General features: G+C 34.7%; 5 protein-coding genes across 8 annotated transcripts; 3 read left to right on the forward strand and 2 right to left on the reverse strand.

Annotated features, from left to right (window-relative positions):
- Nucleotides 1–527: 527 nt before the first annotated feature.
- Nucleotides 528–2,551, forward strand: LOC18052291 (ubiquitin-like-conjugating enzyme ATG10). 4 transcript variants are annotated; one of them, XM_006447882.2, is made up of 8 exons: nucleotides 528–548; nucleotides 645–759; nucleotides 1,041–1,207; nucleotides 1,299–1,349; nucleotides 1,431–1,514; nucleotides 1,614–1,713; nucleotides 1,925–2,022; nucleotides 2,133–2,551. In XM_006447882.2, the coding sequence occupies exons 3-8, from the start codon at nucleotides 1,055–1,057 to the stop codon at nucleotides 2,337–2,339; spliced, it is 693 nt and encodes a 230-aa protein (XP_006447945.1). In that variant the 5' UTR covers nucleotides 528–548; nucleotides 645–759; nucleotides 1,041–1,054; the 3' UTR covers nucleotides 2,340–2,551. The 4 variants fall into 4 exon arrangements, with proteins under 4 accessions (XP_006447945.1, XP_006447948.2, XP_024047134.1 ...); XM_006447885.2 differs by lacking the exon at nucleotides 528–548 and having other exon boundaries at nucleotides 600–759; nucleotides 1,048–1,207; XM_024191366.1 differs by lacking the exon at nucleotides 528–548 and having other exon boundaries at nucleotides 600–759; nucleotides 1,048–1,207; nucleotides 1,620–1,713.
- An 18-nt stretch (nucleotides 2,552–2,569) lies between these two features.
- LOC18052293 (hemolysin A) lies at nucleotides 2,570–5,398 on the reverse strand. The gene is made up of 9 exons (XM_006447880.2): nucleotides 5,010–5,398; nucleotides 4,799–4,889; nucleotides 4,513–4,592; nucleotides 4,114–4,216; nucleotides 3,849–4,005; nucleotides 3,595–3,723; nucleotides 3,231–3,317; nucleotides 2,932–2,976; nucleotides 2,570–2,738 (listed from the first exon to the last, which is right to left on the reverse strand). The coding sequence occupies exons 1-9, from the start codon at nucleotides 5,122–5,124 to the stop codon at nucleotides 2,595–2,597; spliced, it is 951 nt and encodes a 316-aa protein (XP_006447943.1). The 5' UTR covers nucleotides 5,125–5,398; the 3' UTR covers nucleotides 2,570–2,594.
- Nucleotides 5,399–6,014: 616 nt separating this feature from the next.
- LOC18052292 (photosystem I reaction center subunit XI, chloroplastic) lies at nucleotides 6,015–7,171 on the forward strand. Its single transcript, XM_006447886.2, has 2 exons — nucleotides 6,015–6,330; nucleotides 6,565–7,171. Exons 1-2 carry the CDS (start codon nucleotides 6,166–6,168, stop codon nucleotides 7,054–7,056), a joined length of 657 nt encoding a protein of 218 aa, XP_006447949.1. The 5' UTR covers nucleotides 6,015–6,165; the 3' UTR covers nucleotides 7,057–7,171.
- A 618-nt stretch (nucleotides 7,172–7,789) lies between these two features.
- On the forward strand, nucleotides 7,790–10,668 carry LOC18052294 (haloalkane dehalogenase 2). Its single transcript, XM_006447887.2, has 13 exons — nucleotides 7,790–8,061; nucleotides 8,168–8,222; nucleotides 8,331–8,386; nucleotides 8,460–8,557; nucleotides 8,718–8,787; nucleotides 8,866–8,935; nucleotides 9,077–9,133; nucleotides 9,217–9,284; nucleotides 9,394–9,474; nucleotides 9,637–9,714; nucleotides 9,904–10,059; nucleotides 10,143–10,295; nucleotides 10,480–10,668. The coding sequence occupies exons 1-13, from the start codon at nucleotides 7,894–7,896 to the stop codon at nucleotides 10,564–10,566; spliced, it is 1,197 nt and encodes a 398-aa protein (XP_006447950.1). The 5' UTR covers nucleotides 7,790–7,893; the 3' UTR covers nucleotides 10,567–10,668.
- Nucleotides 10,669–11,025: 357 nt separating this feature from the next.
- On the reverse strand, nucleotides 11,026–13,024 carry LOC18052295. The gene is made up of 12 exons (XM_024190903.1): nucleotides 13,003–13,024; nucleotides 12,828–12,929; nucleotides 12,671–12,742; nucleotides 12,474–12,592; nucleotides 12,283–12,384; nucleotides 12,066–12,182; nucleotides 11,884–11,952; nucleotides 11,685–11,751; nucleotides 11,525–11,578; nucleotides 11,344–11,433; nucleotides 11,225–11,263; nucleotides 11,026–11,130 (listed from the first exon to the last, which is right to left on the reverse strand). The coding sequence occupies exons 1-12, from the start codon at nucleotides 13,009–13,011 to the stop codon at nucleotides 11,026–11,028; spliced, it is 945 nt and encodes a 314-aa protein (XP_024046671.1). The 5' UTR covers nucleotides 13,012–13,024.
- Nucleotides 13,025–19,457: the final 6,433 nt, after the last annotated feature.

The following is a 19,457-nucleotide window of genomic DNA, read 5'->3' on the forward strand; positions in this document are numbered from 1 at the left end:
TATTAATGGTACATATTATTAACAATTATCCATAAAAAATATTCATCTTATACCATAAAAAATTATTAACAACATATTATTTACAATTATACATATTATACCATAAAAATTTTTAACAACATATTATTTATAATTATACATATTATACCATAAAAAATTCAAGTTTAAGCTTGGAGGAGTAGATCTTCTATAATTTAGGTTAAATTTTGGAAGAGTAGATTCGGTTGTAAAGTAGTTTTTTTTAGCAATTATTAACAGTTATCCGATAAATAGGATGACATGTCATTTTTATCAAAATATATTATATGACATGTCATTTTTTTAAAAAGACTAGATTACCCTTGTGATGTCAGCGCTCGCAAACGGCAGTTAACGGATTGGTGGATGACAGAAGTGTTTTGTCAACTTAGGATATACGAGTGATACACTTAAAAAGTATTATAACACATTTGATACTGATGTCATTTAAGAGTATATGACTGATAATTTCTCAAAAAAAAAAAAAATTTAAAAACTACTATGAACTGGCCCTGCAATAAAAATAAAAGGTAGGCAAAACAGACGCTCGATGCACGGTGCTTTTTTTTTCGATTAAAATTTCTAACCCTGTTTATAACGTGGTGGAACGTGTCAAATGAATCCAGGCGAACTGATAAATTTCGTTCAAAAGAGACAAGAACAAGCGAAGACATGGTTTATTTCAGACACAAATTTCACGAGGCCAGAGGCTTCTTCTATTAAAGCTTGGTTTCTTTTTAGGTATTGACTGTCTACGTTATCAATATTTTGTCTCGCTTATGCTCATTAATTTGAATTATGTGTCCTGGGTTTTATTCTGTTTTTGGATCAATACTGCGCGGTTCGATTGTGATAATCTGATAATCATTATTAAGCTAGATCTTCTTGCAGGAATTTTAGTTGTTTTCACAATTTCTGGTTATGGGGTCACTGATAATTGAAACAAAATATGAAATTTCAGGAAATTAGTGAAATTTACATAATCATGTTTTGTTATTATATTCTTATTTCAACTACTGCAGTCTGCAGTGCAATCATGGACATTTTAGCTTGGGATGGAACCCTCTCGTTAAGTGAGTTTTCTCTTGCTGCTCATACGTTGGCCGATAAATGGAAAAGATTCAATCCCAGTTTCCCTTCATGGTCATGGGTTGCTTGTAGAAAACAACCTTGGTTTGGATCTCGTGAGGTTTGTTTTATTGTTCATTTTTGTCATTCCCTGTGGTTTTTTCTCTTTTTTCTTTCTGTTCGTGTTTGAGAAGTTTAATGGGTTCTTTCAGGCGGAGGGATACTTGTCACTGGAAAACATTTGCCTTCTCAGTTTAAGAAAGGTCTGGCCTTTGATGTTATGTTGAAGCATATCACTTTGATTGCGGTGTTAACGTTAGAAATAATATAACTGTTTTGAACAGGAAGATCGAGGTGAAGAAACTTGCCAAGGGGAAGAAGGGACCAGTTGCTTTAAGGAAGAAGAACCCACTGATTCTGCCACTTTAGTGTGTATATTAACTACCATCTTTTTTTATTTTTTTTATTTTGGCAGCTAGGAACCGCTTTACGGTCATGTTGATCATTGTTTTTGTTTTATTTGGTAGGTTCAGAACTATGATTGTGACAAGCACTACTATGATTTTCATGTAATCTACAATGCTTCATATAGGGTTCCAGTGCTATATTTCCGTGCATACTGCAGTGGTATGTTCATCTGGTGTGATTAAATTTTACAGTGTAGAATCTGATAATCACCATATGCTAAACTCACAAATATTTAACTAAACAAATTTTAGATTGCTTGCTGAAAGATAAGAGTTCATAAGAGTTTATCATCTGATCTATTGCTGGCAGAAGAAAATTTATTGCTACTTGTCCTTTATATTGGCGTGTGTTGCTTTTTGGTTATGCATAGGTGGACAGCCTTTGGTGTTGGATGAAATTGAAAAAGGACTCCCTTCCTGTTCTGCTAAGGCTTTATCAGAGTCAAAATGGACATTCATAACTCACGAGGTTCTCGTCCCTCTTTTGCTTTCTGCACAAGTGCCTGAAATTTGATATGCTTAATGTTGATTTTGATCATTTCAACCTGCCAATGTTTACCTAAATTTATGGAATTGCAGGAACATCCATACTTGAACAGGCCATGGTATAAATTACATCCATGCGGAACAGGCGAGTGGATGAAGCTGCTTTTCCTTGGTGATACCACACAGAAGAAAAATGGAGTTGCAATTGAACTATATCTGGTGGCTTGGTTCTCAGTTGTTGGGCAGGTTGTTGGCCTTAGTATCCCTTCTGAAATGTTGAATGATAGTAATCCATTGTAGATTGACTACTGTTCTTTAGCTAGACACTTTCTGCCAATTTTATTTATTTATTTTGTTTTCTAGAATTTGGTTACAATCTGCAAATATTTACAGAAAATATTGCTGTCCCTTGGAAAAAAAAATGGAAATACGCTAAGAACCAATCAATGGTGGCTAATCTAAATTATGTATAAAATTGTTAATCTCATAATACAATTGCCTTCACTTTTGGACATGTTTTCGCACAATGCACATGTTCTCTCGTACCCTCATATTCTACTGCTCTGTTTGTTTCTCAGCCGTCCTAGTAAAGCAAACAAGTAATTCTGTATTTCCCTGAGCGCCTTTTAGAGGAGACTCAATCCACCCTTTAGTCTGGAATCCGAAATTTTCTACCCCTTTTATGACCTTTTCAAGAACCTACAGAATGAACGCAGGGTTAATGGATTATTATCTAGTGCTTACAACTTTCAAGTCAATGCCAAATATAAGCATGCTCAAAATTAGAGTAAAACAAGAATTAGAGAAAAACAAGAGAAGCATAAAACTCCTCTGAACAAAGGAACAAAGAAGTGAGATCAATTAGAAAATAATGATGAGAAAAATTTCAGACCTCCTTATGGACTAAAGGATCTCTCACAATCCCACCACCTCCTACCTGCAACAACAACGAAATTTTGAACTCAAACACATGATACTCACCGTCTTAAACCGATGAAAAATGAAGGAATGATTTTATGTGACCACCAAATAACAAGTTGTTGAGGTACTTCCAATTAAAAGAAGAAGCTGGTGAAGTTAGCAGCCACTTCGGAGTGGAAAGGTGGTTCCCTCATTGACATCATTTCAGATTTATTTAGTCATATACAGCACAGTCCAGCACAAGTGAAAAAATGGAGATAAGTTACCTACCTGTGATCTGCGAGCTTCAAATTGAGGTTTGACCAAGGTAATCAAAGTTGCCTCTTCCTTCATCAAGTTTATCACAGCAGGCATGACCTGCTTATAAAGAAGGATCACAATATGCAGGACACAATGGTCAATAAGCACTAGATTCACAAGAACAATTGCGCTGTCGTGAATAATTATCAAAATCATCATCTTATTCACTTATTTTCCCATCTATGGTGATTATTAGAAGAGCAAAAGAGAAGGTGCAACACCATTAAGCAACGACCATACAAGCAGGGGAATCAAAGGTGTGGAGATGTACGCAAACAATTCAAAGAGCTCATAAACTTAGCATTACAACATTTGTCAGCATTTGAAAGCTTACCGTGAGAATAGAAATGAATGAAAGGTCCAAAGTCACCAAATCAACTCTCTGAGGGAGAGCAGTGAGGTATCTTAAATTTGTCCTTTCTATTACAGAAACACGTCCATCACGACGAATTTTGTCTGCTACCTATTGAAGATGTTAACATCCATAATCAAGCAAAGATCTATAACAAATCAAGAATGCAGAGTATTGGACAATCAGAAGAAACATTGCCTTCTACGAAAGAGAAAAGAAAAAAGAAATCCCTGTACCTGTCCATAACCGACATCAACCCCATAAACAAATGATGCACCATACTGAAGCAGACAGTCAGTAAACCCTCCAGTGGACAAACCTGAATCAAGAGCTACTTTGCCAGCTACATCAACACCCAGTTGTTCAATGGCAGCTTCTAACTTATGTCCTGCTCTGAACAAATGAACAAAAGATAAAAATCAGAATAAGACTCACCAATGTCACCATAAAATCGAAATTTATGTCTGAAATTGCAAGATGAATTGTTCCAGGAATAATCACCTACATACATATTTTGGCACTTGGGCAATTATTTCTACAACAGCCTTATCAGAGACAGCTGTTCCAGCTTTGTTCACCACCTTTCCATCTACAAACACTTTCCCTACACCATAAATGAGTTTGAGAGATGGGATCACCAAATAATCAAACAACTAAAGTCGATTGTCTATTCTAAACTAAATGAGTTCACAATGCGAGTCTCTTAATCTACCTGACACATTTACATAAAAGTTTCAATACATACTGGCAATCAACTAAGATTCGTAGCAATACTAATCATGTGAACCACATACTCATATTAGATAGAAAATTCGCCCATACTCTATCGAAACTAAAATATTATGAAAAGAACCAAGATTCAGGAGGGCCTTGTTTATACAATTCAATAATTTAGCTTACCTTGCAATATCCATGACTGTATGTATGTTCGACTATATTGCTGAAACCTTTCAAGACATATCTCATCCAGCCTCCTCTTCCTTAAAAAATGTCAACAATAGAACATAAAATATCAAATCCACAACGAAAAAACAGAAAATCCATATTTTCTCTATCAAATTAACCCTCTTACCAATGCCTGACTTTCTTAACAGATCAATTTTTAAAAGTTTTGACACTTATATAAAAATGAATTGTTCAATAAATAGACATAGTTCGGGTTATATGCAATAGCAATAAAGCTTACTTTTTAGGCAATTGAATCTTCTCTGACTTGGCATTGCTAGCAACAGCAAAGCTTCTGATGGGATATTGTCTCTGTCCTTTCAGCAATCTCCCTGAACAATAGTTACATTACAAAGTAAAAAAAAAAAAAAAAAAAAAAAAACTCAAATTTTTATACCATGATCTCTCGTAAAGCCTAACAATTAAAATTAAAAGAATGAAGTGATGGGTACCGAGAAGAACATGAGAATTGGAGTTGGAAAGTAAAAACAGGCCTGAATTGGCAGTACTTGTTGGGTTATTATAACAGCGAAGGTTTATTGGGAGCTTCAGAATTTGCAATGCCATTTCTATAGAGAATTTCTTTGCATCGAAGTGTAAAATTAAGATTTCTAAAAGGTAGTCATCTTATTGCCCCAAAATTAGTCTATTTTGAAATGTCATCAAGAGTAGAATGCTGCTATTGCTTCCAAATGAAATTAGGGTTTTCGCGGGAGCGGACCGCTCTGAAAATTGGATGAAAGAGGAAAATGCGAGTGCGTTGTTTCGTTTGTAAGTGATAAGGCTATTTGCGTCTTTGCACCTCGAGTTGTCGAGTGACTTAAGCACACCGTTTTGATGCTCGTTAGAACTCAGTAAGTTGAACTCCAAAATAAGTGTGGCATAAATTTCATTTTGATTTCGTTTCATGTAGTGAGCTCTCTCTCTCTCTCTCTCTCTCTCGATCCTTTTTTTTTTGGGTAAATAAATGAATACTCTTAGTTAAACTATTATCCTTATAAATATGAACATTTTAACGAATATTCTATTTGATTGTATCATTATTATCTAAGTATCAAATACTTAAGCATTAATCATTATAACTTCCAACAATTCGGAAAAAAAAAAGAAAGCAAAATAACTTCCAAAGAATTCATTTGTTTCCCTTTGATCCAGTCATGCCCATAACATATTTTAAGAAATTATTAATGACAAATAATTGGTATTAAAGTATTTTTATTCTGTTGATTTTTTTTTTTTTTAATAGCAGAAGGCCTAGAAATATCCAAGATTTTTTCATCATTGATTATAAACATTACAAAAGCATTTTATTTCTAAGAAAAGTAGCAAGTAGCCCGCAAATCTTATGGTTTGTAGAATAATGGAGCTGTGATATGCAACATAAGCCATACTCAAGGCTTTGGATAAGGGATAAGGCTAGATGTGCTTTCCATCCAATGAAAAATCTGCAAGTGTGACACCTCATTCTTCACAACCACAAGTTTTCAAATCAAAGATACTCTTAAGTCCACTCAGCAAATCCATCACCCTTTGAACTTTTGCTTGACATATCTATACAAAGCCGAGCTCTTGGTAGAAACAGAAGTCTTTTAACAAACACAATCTCAAATGGCTTCTGTTTCTTCTCCAATGGCCAGCCAGCTCAAAAGTAGCTTTACTTCACCAGTTTCCAGGAGCCTGCTTACTCCAAGGGGTATCTCTGGATCTCCATTCAGGGTTGTTCCCTCCAAGAGAAGCCCTCGTTTCATTGTCAAAGCTATCCAATCTGAAAAGGTAACACATTGATGAAATATAAATGTTTATTCGGAATTCATAATCATCATCCTTTTCCTTTTTAAGAATGATAGTTATGGTTTTGCTTTTGAAATTGAAATGGACTCATTAGTTATCAAGGTAGAGTGTTGCGGTTGGCAAGACTTCTGTTGTTGTGCTTTCAAGATTAAATTAGAAGTATAGAGCAGTTATAAATATACCCTTTTTAAGTAATTTGATTTGCACTTTGTGCAGCCAACTTACCAAGTTATTCAGCCAATCAATGGTGATCCATTCATTGGAAGCTTGGAGACTCCAATTACATCAAGTCCATTGATTGCATGGTACCTCTCAAATCTACCAGCTTATCGGACGGCAGTCAGCCCACTACTGAGAGGAGTAGAGGTGGGGTTGGCCCATGGATTCCTCCTTGTGGGTCCATTTGTTAAGGCAGGGCCATTGAGAAACACAGAAATAGCAGGACCAGCAGGGTCATTGGCAGCTGGTGGCCTTGTTGTGATCCTCAGCATTTGCTTGACAATCTATGGAATTGCTTCATTCAATGAAGGAGAGCCATCCACTGCTCCAGGCTTAACATTGACCGGAAGGAAGAAGGAGCCTGATCAGTTGCAAACAGCTGATGGGTGGGCTAAGTTCACTGGAGGATTCTTCTTTGGTGGAATTTCTGGTGTCATTTGGGCTTATTTCCTGCTTTATGTCCTTAACCTTCCTTACTTCGTTAAATAGAAATATGTAACGTCTACTTTTTGGTTTTAAGATCCCATGTATCTCAATTTGCTACTCTGTAAATCTACCTGTTTGGGATTTTTATTGCAAATGAAACTTGCTTCAGTTACTGAAAACCTATTGATTTTGGCTACGGTTACTTGAGAATATGGATTGAAGGCACTTCATCTGTCGTAGTACAATTGTAAGAGTTAAATTATTTGTATAAAAAGAATAAAGATATTGTTAAATTTTCTTGTAACAATACTTGCTTGAAACTAGAATGGAAAAAACAAAAATGAAATATCTATACTCACTTTTGAAGATCATACATTTAACAATAATCAAAGAAACAAATCATATAAATTTTCCTGATCATGAGGAACACCAGACGTGTTATCTATCAACCTATTTCTTTAAGAAAGTCGGAATTTTTCACTTGTCAATAAATCACGCTAAAGGGTTTCGCCAGCCAGAGAAGATCTTGCCTAGTTTAAATACTTGATGAACTCCTTTAAATACTTAATGAACTCCTTAAAATATGTAGTCGTATTTTGGGTTGAACTTACAAGGGTTAGGAGCATAAGGTGACAATAATATACCCCCTGCGTATAATTTTTAATCTCGCTATGAGCCTAAGCATCGGGAGAGAATAAACATAAAAATTAACTTAAATGTGAGTGCTGTTTAGTGAAGAATGAGAGCCAGAGAAGTCCTATCTCTTACACAACTTTGTTTGGACCAACCTCTCCTTTGAGCAACCCAAATTTAATTTGCAGTTAGAAGCCAACGCCAGCGGTTAACGGTCTCTTTGAATATTTATTCAGTAAAACACAAACCCTCTCCCAGCAATAGCCCATGGCTATAGTTCAAGCTAAAACAATTTCATTTCACTCTCATCATCATCCCCAGCTGCTCCCCAGCTCTCCAACTGCTTCTACTTCTTCATTTGTTCATGGACAGCTCAAGTCACCTGCTTGCAAGAACCGCAGAAAATGCTTAAGAATCAGTTGCACATATGAAGATGTATGCTCATGATTCTCTGATATTTGATCACTTTCGAGCCTTTTCTGATTACATGCATAAACTTTTTTATCCCTTGTAAACTGTTCATATATGTTTTCTTTATCAGGATTACCTTATAGATGCTCCTGTTTCTGAGGGAGATGGCTTTTCCTTTTTTGGAGGTAACCATTCAATATCTTTCATCACTTTTATTTATATAATTTCTTAATGTAAATTTCTTTTTCAAGATTTTTAACACAGAATAATGTTAATGGGGTTATTTCATGCAGGGAAATACTCAGATGGGTCATCCCCAGCTGATGAGTGGTTTAAGCAAGGGAAAATAGTAAGCGTTAAGGAGTATGTTTGATTTCTAAGTATTGAAACTCTTCTTGGGTGTTAAATTCTTTTTGCTTCAGGTGAAAGCAGTTACTGTTTCTGGTTCTGGTGAAACTGCAAAAGACCCAATTTTTGGACTTGACCTAGGTTCTGCTTCTCAGGCTGATGAGATCTTCAGGTAATAATGTAGAAGTGGGTATTTTCCATGGAACATTACTTGGTAATTTGTATGTAGGCTTATAGTGTCGTAAAGTTGGTATGGTGTGAAGAAATTGAGATCTGATATTTGCAGGGTTACCGATTGAAACATGCTCTCTATATATGATTTTGTGCAATAGATGGTTCTGCGTAGAAAGTGGAAATGCTGATAATCATACAGTTTTGCTGATTCATGGATTCCCTTCACAAGTAAGTGTTCCTCTGTCAATCCTTTTAGTCCATTTTCATTGGTGATCCTTTCATATGGATAATTTAATGTATTGACAGGCATATTCCTACCGTAAAGTCCTTCCTGTGCTCTCTAAGAACTATCATGCAATTGCTTTTGATTGGCTTGGTAAGATCATGCTACCAATTACGATGAATTGTAATAGATTCTGAGTTCTTGTTCTTGAGGTTGAGTTTTGGGGATTTACTGCGATTTATATCTTTCAAGATAAGCTAAGAGAGAAAATTTGCCTTCATCTCATTTCTACAGGCTTTGGATTTTCAGAGAAGCCTCAACCCGGATATGGATTTGACTATAATTTGGATGGTAATGCTTTAGTAGCCTTAATGATGACAGATAAGTGTTAAATATACTGTGTCTCTTTAGTAAATTTTCATTATGGTATGCAGAATATGTGGCATCCTTGGAGTCCTTTGTTAATGAAATTGCTAATGACAAGGTCTCACTTGTTGTCCAGGCATGTTCTCCTTCTTTAATAGTAGAATAGAAGTAAGCGGTTAATTTGATCTATTGTGTTTATAGGTGACATGAAACTGAAAGCTTCCAATTTTTTATGTACCTCTCAGGGCTACTTTTCGCCTGTCGTTGTTAAATATGCTAGCAAGCATAAGGACAAGCTTAAGGATCTAATTCTCCTCAATCCTCCTGTATGGATCTCCTGAATCTTGACCATGCATTTCTTTAATTTCTTTCTATCATAGTATTTAGTATTCTGCTTTCTACATGCATGCAGCAAATGATGACAGAATAGTAGAAAATTGTTTGATTGGTGGCAACTAATGGATGCTCCCTTTCATTGTTTACTCAAGCTAACAGCGAAACATGCCAACCTTCCATCAACCTTGTCCATATTCAGCAACTTTTTGCTCGGTGAAATTTTTTCTCAGGTAGGCAGACTACATTACAACTTTTACAACACACAGGTTTCTGTATGTATTTCTTTGAGTTTTCAGGCGCTAATGCATATGTGCTTATTTATCTTTGTTAAATTTATATAAAATTTCAGTTTAACTGGTCCTCAAAAGGTTTAGCACAATAGTTAACATACTTAATCACCTTCTTCTATAACCAAATAGGATCCTTTAAGGGCTAGTGATAAAGCTTTGACGAGCTGTGGTCCTTATCAAATGAAAGAGGACGATGCGATGGTTTATAGAAGTCCTTATCTCTCCTCTGGTTCCTCTGGGTTTGCTTTGACTGCCATTAGTAGAGGCATGAAAAAGCAGCTAAAGGTGAAAATAATTTCTAATTCCTTTTATTCTTTTCTGCTCATGTGCTCCAGTTGGTTTATTCTTATGTCTGCTTTAACTATCAGCAATATGTGGAAGAAATGAGGACAATACTCATGGATAATAGTTGGAAAATTCCAACTACAGTATGCTGGGGACAGAGAGACCGGTGGTTGAACTATGATGGAGTTGAAGATTTCTGTAACAATTCAAACCATGAGCTAATTGAACTTCCAATGGTAGAATCAGATATATCTCATGCATTAACATAATACTGTTGCTGTTCAATGTACATGCTCAATTATATTTCCATTCCCCTTTGATGCTTCTTAAAAGTGCAGAGGTGGTATCATGCTCAAGTGTTTTTGCATTAACTATTTGTACTTGGCAATAAAACTGCAGTTAATTGTTTGCATTTTGCAGGCAGGGCATCACGTACAGGAGGATTCTGGTGAAGAACTCGGAAAAGTTATTTCTGAAATTTTTCGCAAAAGGAGATTAATTGGATGAAACTTAAATGTTTCCAAGTAATTGACTCTCCAAAAATTGGTTTTGTATCTTGTTTTGGCATCATTTCTCCTGCACTAAGCTACAATTATGACCAATTTTCATGTTGGCAGCACAATGATAACATTTATGAAGTACATATCAAGTTCATTTTCATTTTTCATCTTGTTTTTAAGCTTGTGAATTGTCATTGTCATTCCTGAGATGAGAGAGTGACAGAATTGTTACATCACAGTTCTGCCTTTGTGTTGTGTTTACTACTATATTTGAATGAATGTACTATTACAAGGTTTTATATATGATTGAACAGCTATAGTTTTAAAAAGTAAAAAAAACAAAAATTTATTTATACTTAAAAAAGTATTGGATTTTAACAATATTATGCATCCTCAATGATGCAGAAAGTATTGCACAAGTATGCTGCTTTCTCTTCATTTTATCATGCTTCTAGTATCTCTTCGGCTATTTTGATTGTTCTAATAAATCAACCCAACAGTCATCATCCTTAACAGAACTTCTCCATCTGTTCTTAAAGATCTCTAATTCAACATAGGACCGGTTTCTCACCTGCATAAAATAGTTGCAAAAATTAACATATCAGTGCGTTTTAAAGCTCTTCCCAAGACTGCTAAGAAATAGACAGCCCCCAAAAAATACTGACCTCTTCTCTAGCTGCCGACTGATGCAACGATGATGATGTCTGTAGATAAATGGCCATCAGTAATACATATAAATATAAGTAGCATAATTTGAACATATATGATCATCAGAGTTTCTAACCTTCTTTGCAACCAGACCTCCGAGCGTAGGAAGACCATAATGAACAATGTACTCGGCATCCACAATGCCTATGCTCTTTGTTGGATCACCCTGTCAAGAGTCAAAGAATATGATACACTTCAGATATGTGTTCAAGGGACTAAGCTGAACAGATGATAAGATTGTAGTTTTGGAAAGTTACCTGTCCACAATAACCCAGCTGAAAGTCCACTCCCCATGCATGAACCAAGTCATTCTGACAACGAATTTGAGAAAGTAAAGAAGGAAAATTCAGAGACATACTTTGCCGATCTGAGTAGTAATAATTTCCTGTCAAAATGTCCTAATAAAAGATTATATACCTGAATCATATGCCATGCACAACGCCAGGACGCTATTGAGAAAACAGGTGCCATCATTTCTACAAACCTGTAAAAAGTGTGAGACTCCATGTTACTGCCCTATGATTATATAATTTGAATGTGTTGCGTAAATGCCTGAGAATTTTCGGCTTAAGACCAATGGTGACTTGCGATCATTTGAACTTGTAAATACATTTACCCTGCGCAAGGAGGCTTGGTGCTATTTAAATCACATTTCCTTCCACCACTAATCAACTTGTGAATCTTCCTGGTTAACAATGCAACACCAACCTTAGAGGTTAGTCCAGAAAACTATCAAACGGAAAAATTAATTTCAATTGAAACGACACTATCTTTAAAAACAAGCTTGCTGAGAATAACCTGTGCACTCTTGTTCTGTTGTTACGCACTGTAAGATGATGATGTAGCTCAGATAGATCAGGATCAAGTGCTGGCTGGGATATCTCAAGCCCTTCTTCTTTAACAATTGAAATGTATCTGCATAAATGTTTAGATTGCCGAAAATTAAACTGTGAATGCCTTGCCAAAGAAGTTATTTTCCCGAAAGTATAACCAGGCTCTGGATTCAAACTTATACCTTTTACCATTGAAATTATCAACGCCAAGGTCTTCATCCCATAGGAAAACGTAGGCATAGTCCGAGATAATATCAGGATGCAAGAAACGCTTAGCGAACCACCTAATCATGGGACATAATACAGAACATCAAGTTACTGAGAATATGCTTAAGCCCTGTTTTGAATGAGTTTTTTTAGAACTTCTAATCACCATTTAGTTTGGTTAATAGCAGAGACATGGATGGCATGGGCACTCCATTCCAAATCCCTCCAAGCATCCACAACGCCATCATAATGAAAAAGCATCACCACAAAATCACTTGGTGGAAACTGAGACATTGAGACACTGAATTCAACAAAAAGCTAGAATATATACAATTGGAGCAAAAAATATTCAGCATATTTCACCTTCTTGACAATTTTGTTCACACTTTCCTTCTGCTTTATTCCAGCTGCAATGGCTAATAAGCTCATTGATGTCTTCGAGTTCTAAACAAAGCAAATAGAACAAGTTAATGTCATTATTGGGAAAGTAATGCTACATAAAATCTATATAGCTACTGACCTTTTTGTTCCCTTTGCCTGATAATGATCGCATTTCATAGTCAGATGTCCTAGCGACGATACCACTAGGTAGTGTCTCGCTGCCACGTGGTCTCCACTGAGTCTGAATATATAGGGTGACAAATCATTGCATTTGCATAAAGTATGAACAGAAAATGGAAGCAAATCATCAATACCTCACACATCCTAGACCTCCTAAGCACTCTCCATAGCGAATTCCTCTGCTAAAAATTATATATATGTATATAAAAGACCATTGTTACTACTTTCTTGCCAGAAAATAAATCATTCAAAGTCTGTGCTAACAAAATGTGTCACTCATGCTACGAGGTTTATGCAATTGTGGCTACCTCTTTAGAGCCTGTGACTACAAAGGCACAACCGATGAAGAAAACCGCAGAGAGCAAAAGAACGGTAGGGACGAAATGTCGAAGAATTGATATCGGCCTCTTCTGCTGTTCCATCTTTGAACAAATGTGAAATGAATACGAAATATAAACTTGCTTAGAAAGTCAGATCTGTCCTTTAAGCATATTTACATTGAAAACAAGCGCTCACAAACGCATATATAACTACCTTACGCAAAACTTTCATTTCAAGTTGACCTTTGCGAATTCCAAGAGGCTGGTACAGAGTCACCCACCCTTTGCTTCAATTATTAAAAGATCAAGCAAGCAGCTAGCAGGACTTCATAAAACTGCTAATTAAAATTACTAATACAATGAACACAGATATTTTCTATTAGAGAACTACTTAGTTTAATAAAATAAAAGATGAATTAAACTATAAAACATACACAATTTAATGCAGTGTATGTTATCCTATACAATGTATTGAAATTTATTTTTTCATTTTTTAAACTTATCTCTTACTTTGTTAAGAGTAGGAGATTCATATTTTACACACACACACACATAGATCGAGTTTAAAGAAGTAGACATGTTCCATGCACTTGTGTTCCGGGTTTTTCTACACCAGTGCGATAAAAATGTGCTTGTAAAGTTACTTGGGGTTGAAGAAGTTATGTTAAGTTAATGCATGTTCATGTGTTTTCATGGTTTTGAAAACATCTGTCATTTTTTCATAACATTCAACAAACATGCATGTGGCCTTCGCGTGACTCTCACTCAATCAAGGCCCACAAGATTTTCAAGAAGTCCGATCCATCAAGGTCCACAAGACATGCCCATCTATGTTTGAGCGTTTCATTTTTCTCTTCTTGGAATCTTGTGCTAATATTTCATGAAGATCAAGTACATGTACCTGTGAATCACCAGGCAAGAAACTTGGTTTCTTCTATTGAAGCCCTTCAAATTCTTGCCTCTGCTCTCAAGGTACTACTTGCTTTCTTGTGTTATTCATTCGAATTGTATGCCACATCATTTTTGGTACCTATATTTCTGGATAAAAAAATTAAATTGATTAAGTTGTAGTAGCTTTGTTTTCGTTTATATATACCAATCCTGGTATAGATTCTTTGTAAGTTGATATTATGAAGATATAAACTTTCTAAAATGATGCCAAAAGAATAATCTTACGAGCAAGCAAGTCGATCTCCTAATATAGTTGCAAATATAAACAAATTATCAAGTACTGAAATTATAGCCCCATCGTCAAGCATTAATGAAGAGCCCTGGCTATAACTTGCTTCCATGAAGTGTGAATACTTTGCCCTTATATATCAATCACACCTTCCACCGCTAATCAACTTTGTGAATTGCCCTGTTAACAATGGAATGCCAACCTCAGTGCTTTATTCATAAAAATATCAAACAGATAACAACTGAAATGCATCTGCTTAAGAATTTAAAGTAATAGCTTTGAATGCTTACTGGAGAAGTAAATTTTCAGAAAATCTAAACAGGTCTAAGTACTCAGAATTGACTAGTATAAATGAAAATACTTAAGATCTACATTGTTTGTGTATTTAAGGGCCTTTAGTTACCTTTTAGTTAGTTTAATTAATATCACATACATGAATGGCATGAGCATTCCATTCTAAATCACTACTATATAATCCACAATGCCATTGAAAAGCATTGCCATAAAATCACTTGGTGGAAACTAAGGACAAGTATCAAATTAAAAATAATGAAAATGTATATAACATATATTGGGTAAACTTCAATTTATTCCTCCATATACGAGAGCAATTTTCAATTTATTTATCAAAAGTGTACAAACTTAAATTACTCTACCTTTTTATTTTAAGTACGGAGTAAATTGAAGTTTACCATATACATTTAACCAAGATAACTAGTGAAAATCCAGCATTTTTCACCTTCTTGATAATTTTGTTTACATTTTCCCTTTTGCATTATTCCAGCTGCAGTGACCAATAAGCTCATTGATGTGCTTTTGAGATCTGAATAAATTAAGCATTATAAAAAATTAATTCATTACTGAGAAAGTAATGTTACTGAAAAAAGGAAACAAAATCAACAAAACTCACACATTCCAGACCTTGTGAGCACTAAGCAGTCCCTATAGCAAAATCCTCTGTTCCCAGAATGATCAAAGACCATTTACTATCTTGCTAGTGGTGGAAGGAGGTGTGATTTAAACCCATCCATTACCAATAATATTAATTATTTTAAAAGCCGCAACATTATCAAACTGCCCTTAATATGTCAGGAGAGAGAGTCTAAAATGTGCCTAAAAAATTAGTTTAGACTACTTTTGAATATCAGGTGTCCAACAATAATATTTTTGTAATCGGTAAGCTCGCATTTAGCTTCTCTACATATTACCTTATTCATAACTATATTCTTTTACTTCTCTGACAGCTATATCTCAATGCTAATTGCTAGCGTGAACATACTAAGTTAAGGTAAAAGCAAAGATTTTGATGCCAAATTATCAGAAATAAGACTCAATTCACCCCTTTCGAACAGATTCCTATTCTTGTGAAAAAAAAGAAAATGACTAAAATAAGAAAACTAACGTAAAATAAAAACACTTTTTTAAATTGTCCAACATCATTACAATGTTTATCATGGATATTTCCTCCAATATTATTTATTCATTATTTCCATTAGTTTATAGGATTATAATTCTCTCATGATCTAATCTCATTCTAAGTAAAAATACATGTGAGTGATTGGTAGTTAATAAATAAATAAAAAGAAGAAATTAAATTTTATCTATATACTATCAGTTAAAGACACATGACACAAGATTTTTAAAAACTCATAAAAACTTAGATTAAGAGAGGATCTTTATCCTAGTTTATGTATTTATTTTCTCAAATTTAAATGTAGGCCGCAAGATACAGCTTCCCAACAAGTTTTCTAAGAAATAAGATTGACTTAGTTATTCACATAAGTTAATTTAAAAGGCCATGGTTGACTTGGTTTAATTTCCACAGTCTAAAAGAAGGCCATGTTGCACTCTAGTCTATGTGTCAATCTATATTCATGAAATTTACTTGATCACTCGAGCTGGCAAGAAGGCGAAGCCAATAGTCAAGAGCCGATAGGTGATGATATTATATTCAATTTTTTTTCTCTCTCTCTCGATATGTAGTCTAGATCTTAACACTCGAAAACTATAGAATAATTTTTGTTCTTTCTTCTGATGTTAGATCCAAGACTCCAAGTTGAACATTCAAATCTCTGCCGGCTGTGTTGCTTCTCGGAATCAGAAACACGTGTTGAAGTTGCTGATAATGGGTTCAAATACTATTGGGCCAATGGAGCTGCAGCTTAAGAAGCAAGCCCTTTTTCTCGTTTATTTTCTTGCTTATCCTTTTTCAGTCCATCGCGTGCAGAGCTTGAAAAGTTCACGAATAAAACAAGTTCAAGTGCAGATGAAGTACATGTTGGAGACATCCTTGATATGCGATCACGGTCAGGGAATATCAGCATTAGCTGCATTTCCATGTCATTTCTGATGTTTATGCTCTAAATACTCGACACAAAACAAGGCTAGTTCTCCACTCGAGGGATTCTAAGGGAGATCCGTCTCGTGCTTTATCTACAGATAACATTATTTTACTGTATATATATGCATACTGCTCTTTACTGTGAATTAATATATAATTGTGTTAACCATGTCAAACAATTTATAAGTTGTAAAAATTTGTTTACAATGTGGTTTCAACCCGTCTCGAATTGAAATCTTTCCTTTAAAAAAATATACCATGTTTTAGATTTGCCCATCCGGGCTACATTGTGATAAATGGTGAACTATTAGACAATATGTCGTCAAAACTCAGCATGTTGAACATACTGAATAACATATGCTACATGCGTTAAGTGCTTGTTTGGTATGACTTATTTAAGAGTTATAAGTGCTTATTTAATCGTAGAAGCACTTTTTAAAATTTTTTATGGTGTTTGGTTATTTTTTTAGTAGAGTTTTTTTAGCTTAAATAAGCTAATTTAACTCTACTAGTAAAAGCCCAAAATTTGAGCTTTTGGGAGTAGAAGTTAGATAACTTTCTAAAAATATATAATATAAAAAATATCACACAGTTTAATAGTTAAAAAATATTTTTTTTATTAACAACCAAACACCCAATGACTTTTTGTCTAAAAGCTCTATTGGTATAAGCTCTACTGTTATAAGCTCAACTATTATAAGCTTTATTTAATAAGCTGTACCAAACGGAGCCTAAGTCTATTGTTCATAAGTGCTCTTCTTGTAAATATTGAAATTCTTAGACCTGAACAGTGAACACGACTCATTTTTATAAATTTCAAAAATAATAAATGATACTATATAATTATGATATTCACAAGGTTCAATTTAAGAACTCATAAAAGTTATAAACCACAGTATATGGAAAATCTAAGATTACAAGAGCCCATTGAAAAACTTTCAAAATTATTAAGGACAATTTTGACATATAAATATAGAGTTTTTTTTTTCTTTTTTCTTAAAAAGATATATGAAGTAACTTTACAATAAAAGAATCTTTTATCTTGGACAATTTACAAAAATATATAATTTTTTTAATACTCTATAGGATAAAATAAATTGTATTGAAATACGTACTTTTTATTTTTTATTTTTTATTTTTTTAATTTATCACTTATTTTAATTTAGTAAAAATTTCCTTTATTTTAAAATTACAATGTATATGTATGCATGCGTATGCGCACTTAAGAGATTTTTTTTTTTTTTCTACGAGAAATGTTGTTGTGCACCTCCGTCCATGAACATGCAATCTGTCATCCACCTATGCATGTATGTGGCGTATAAATTTTCTTTCCTTTCCAAAAATGGTTCAGTAGAAACATCCAATAACATTTTTTCCCTCTCTTATAATTATCATATGCACTACAATCTAATTTTTAAGGAAAGTGATGAAGAGCCGAAGCGCTAGCAGTGACGCAACGACGATAAATATAACAGTAAAATCATATAACGTTATAGTATTAACTGAAAATAAATGTTAAAATTTGACTTAACACTATAATATTATATAATACAGTTGTTTTGTCATCATTATATCATATTCTTAAATTCAAATTTCATGCTCAATTTTTAATTTGATTCCTATCCTATGAATTATCATTAGCGATTGAAGTTCCATCCTATTAACTTCAAATGCTGCCTTGAATCGTATGCAAAATGTAGAATTGCAACTTTGCAAGCAATCATTTGTACGGAAGCATCATGCGAAGGACAAATTTTAGAAGAGTTAGGATCGAGAGCTAACATTCCTATCATTTCTCTCTTTGCATGCGTCCCTTTTCTGTCCTCGTCATACTTGATTAATATACCTCAAGATGAAGCTTCTCAGCAAGCTAAGGGCATTTCTAATGGTTTTGCAATCTTCGAATGTAAGCCGTCAATCTCATCTATGAGGATAATACTTTGGGGACTGATAGTATGATTCCTTATATGTTGGATTCCCTACACAGTAGTGATCTTTATATTGCTCAAAGGATAGCCGTCCCATCTTCATATAACGATGATCAAATCATCGAAAAGCTCTCTATGCTCATGACTTTACAATAAAAGTATTTGTGGTGAACGTGTCGCATGTTGTTGCATCCCATTTGCTCTCGAATGCTAAGAAATCAGGAATGATAAGTGAGGGTTGCTTGGCTTGTGGCTGACACAACTATGAATTTATTGCACTCAATGGATTCATCCGTACTCGTGTCCATGCAAGGGGCTTTGGGTTTCAAGCGTTATGTTCCATCCTCCACGGAGCTTCAGAATTTTACTCTAAGGTGGAGAAGGAAATTTTATATTGATATTCCAGATGCTGAGGTATCGGAATTAGATGCGTTTGGGATTTTGGCATATGATCTGGGCTCTAGCTAGCAAAGCAGCTGAAAAGCTGAAACTTACAGGGGATTATTCTGAAAATGAAGATCATGATAGTTCCAGCTAGACTGAACATGATGGACTCAACCACCATCCAATCTTCACAAGTGGTCTTATATTTTATATGGAGACACTTAACTAGGGATGGCAATGGGCACCGCCCGCAGCGGGTTTGCCATTACTAAATTCAAACCCGCACAAAATTTAAATTACCAAACCCACCCGCAACCCGCAGCGGGTTTTAATTTTTTTACAAAAACCCACCCGCAGCGGGTTTTAACAATTACCAAACCCGCAATGGTATCCGGCGGATTTTTTACGGGTTTCCGTATTTAAAATCACAAATGTT

This window comes from Citrus clementina, unplaced genomic scaffold (assembly GCF_000493195.1).
Source record: "Citrus clementina cultivar Clemenules unplaced genomic scaffold, Citrus_clementina_v1.0 scaffold_2, whole genome shotgun sequence".
Taxonomy (NCBI): Eukaryota; Viridiplantae; Streptophyta; class Magnoliopsida; order Sapindales; family Rutaceae; genus Citrus; species Citrus x clementina.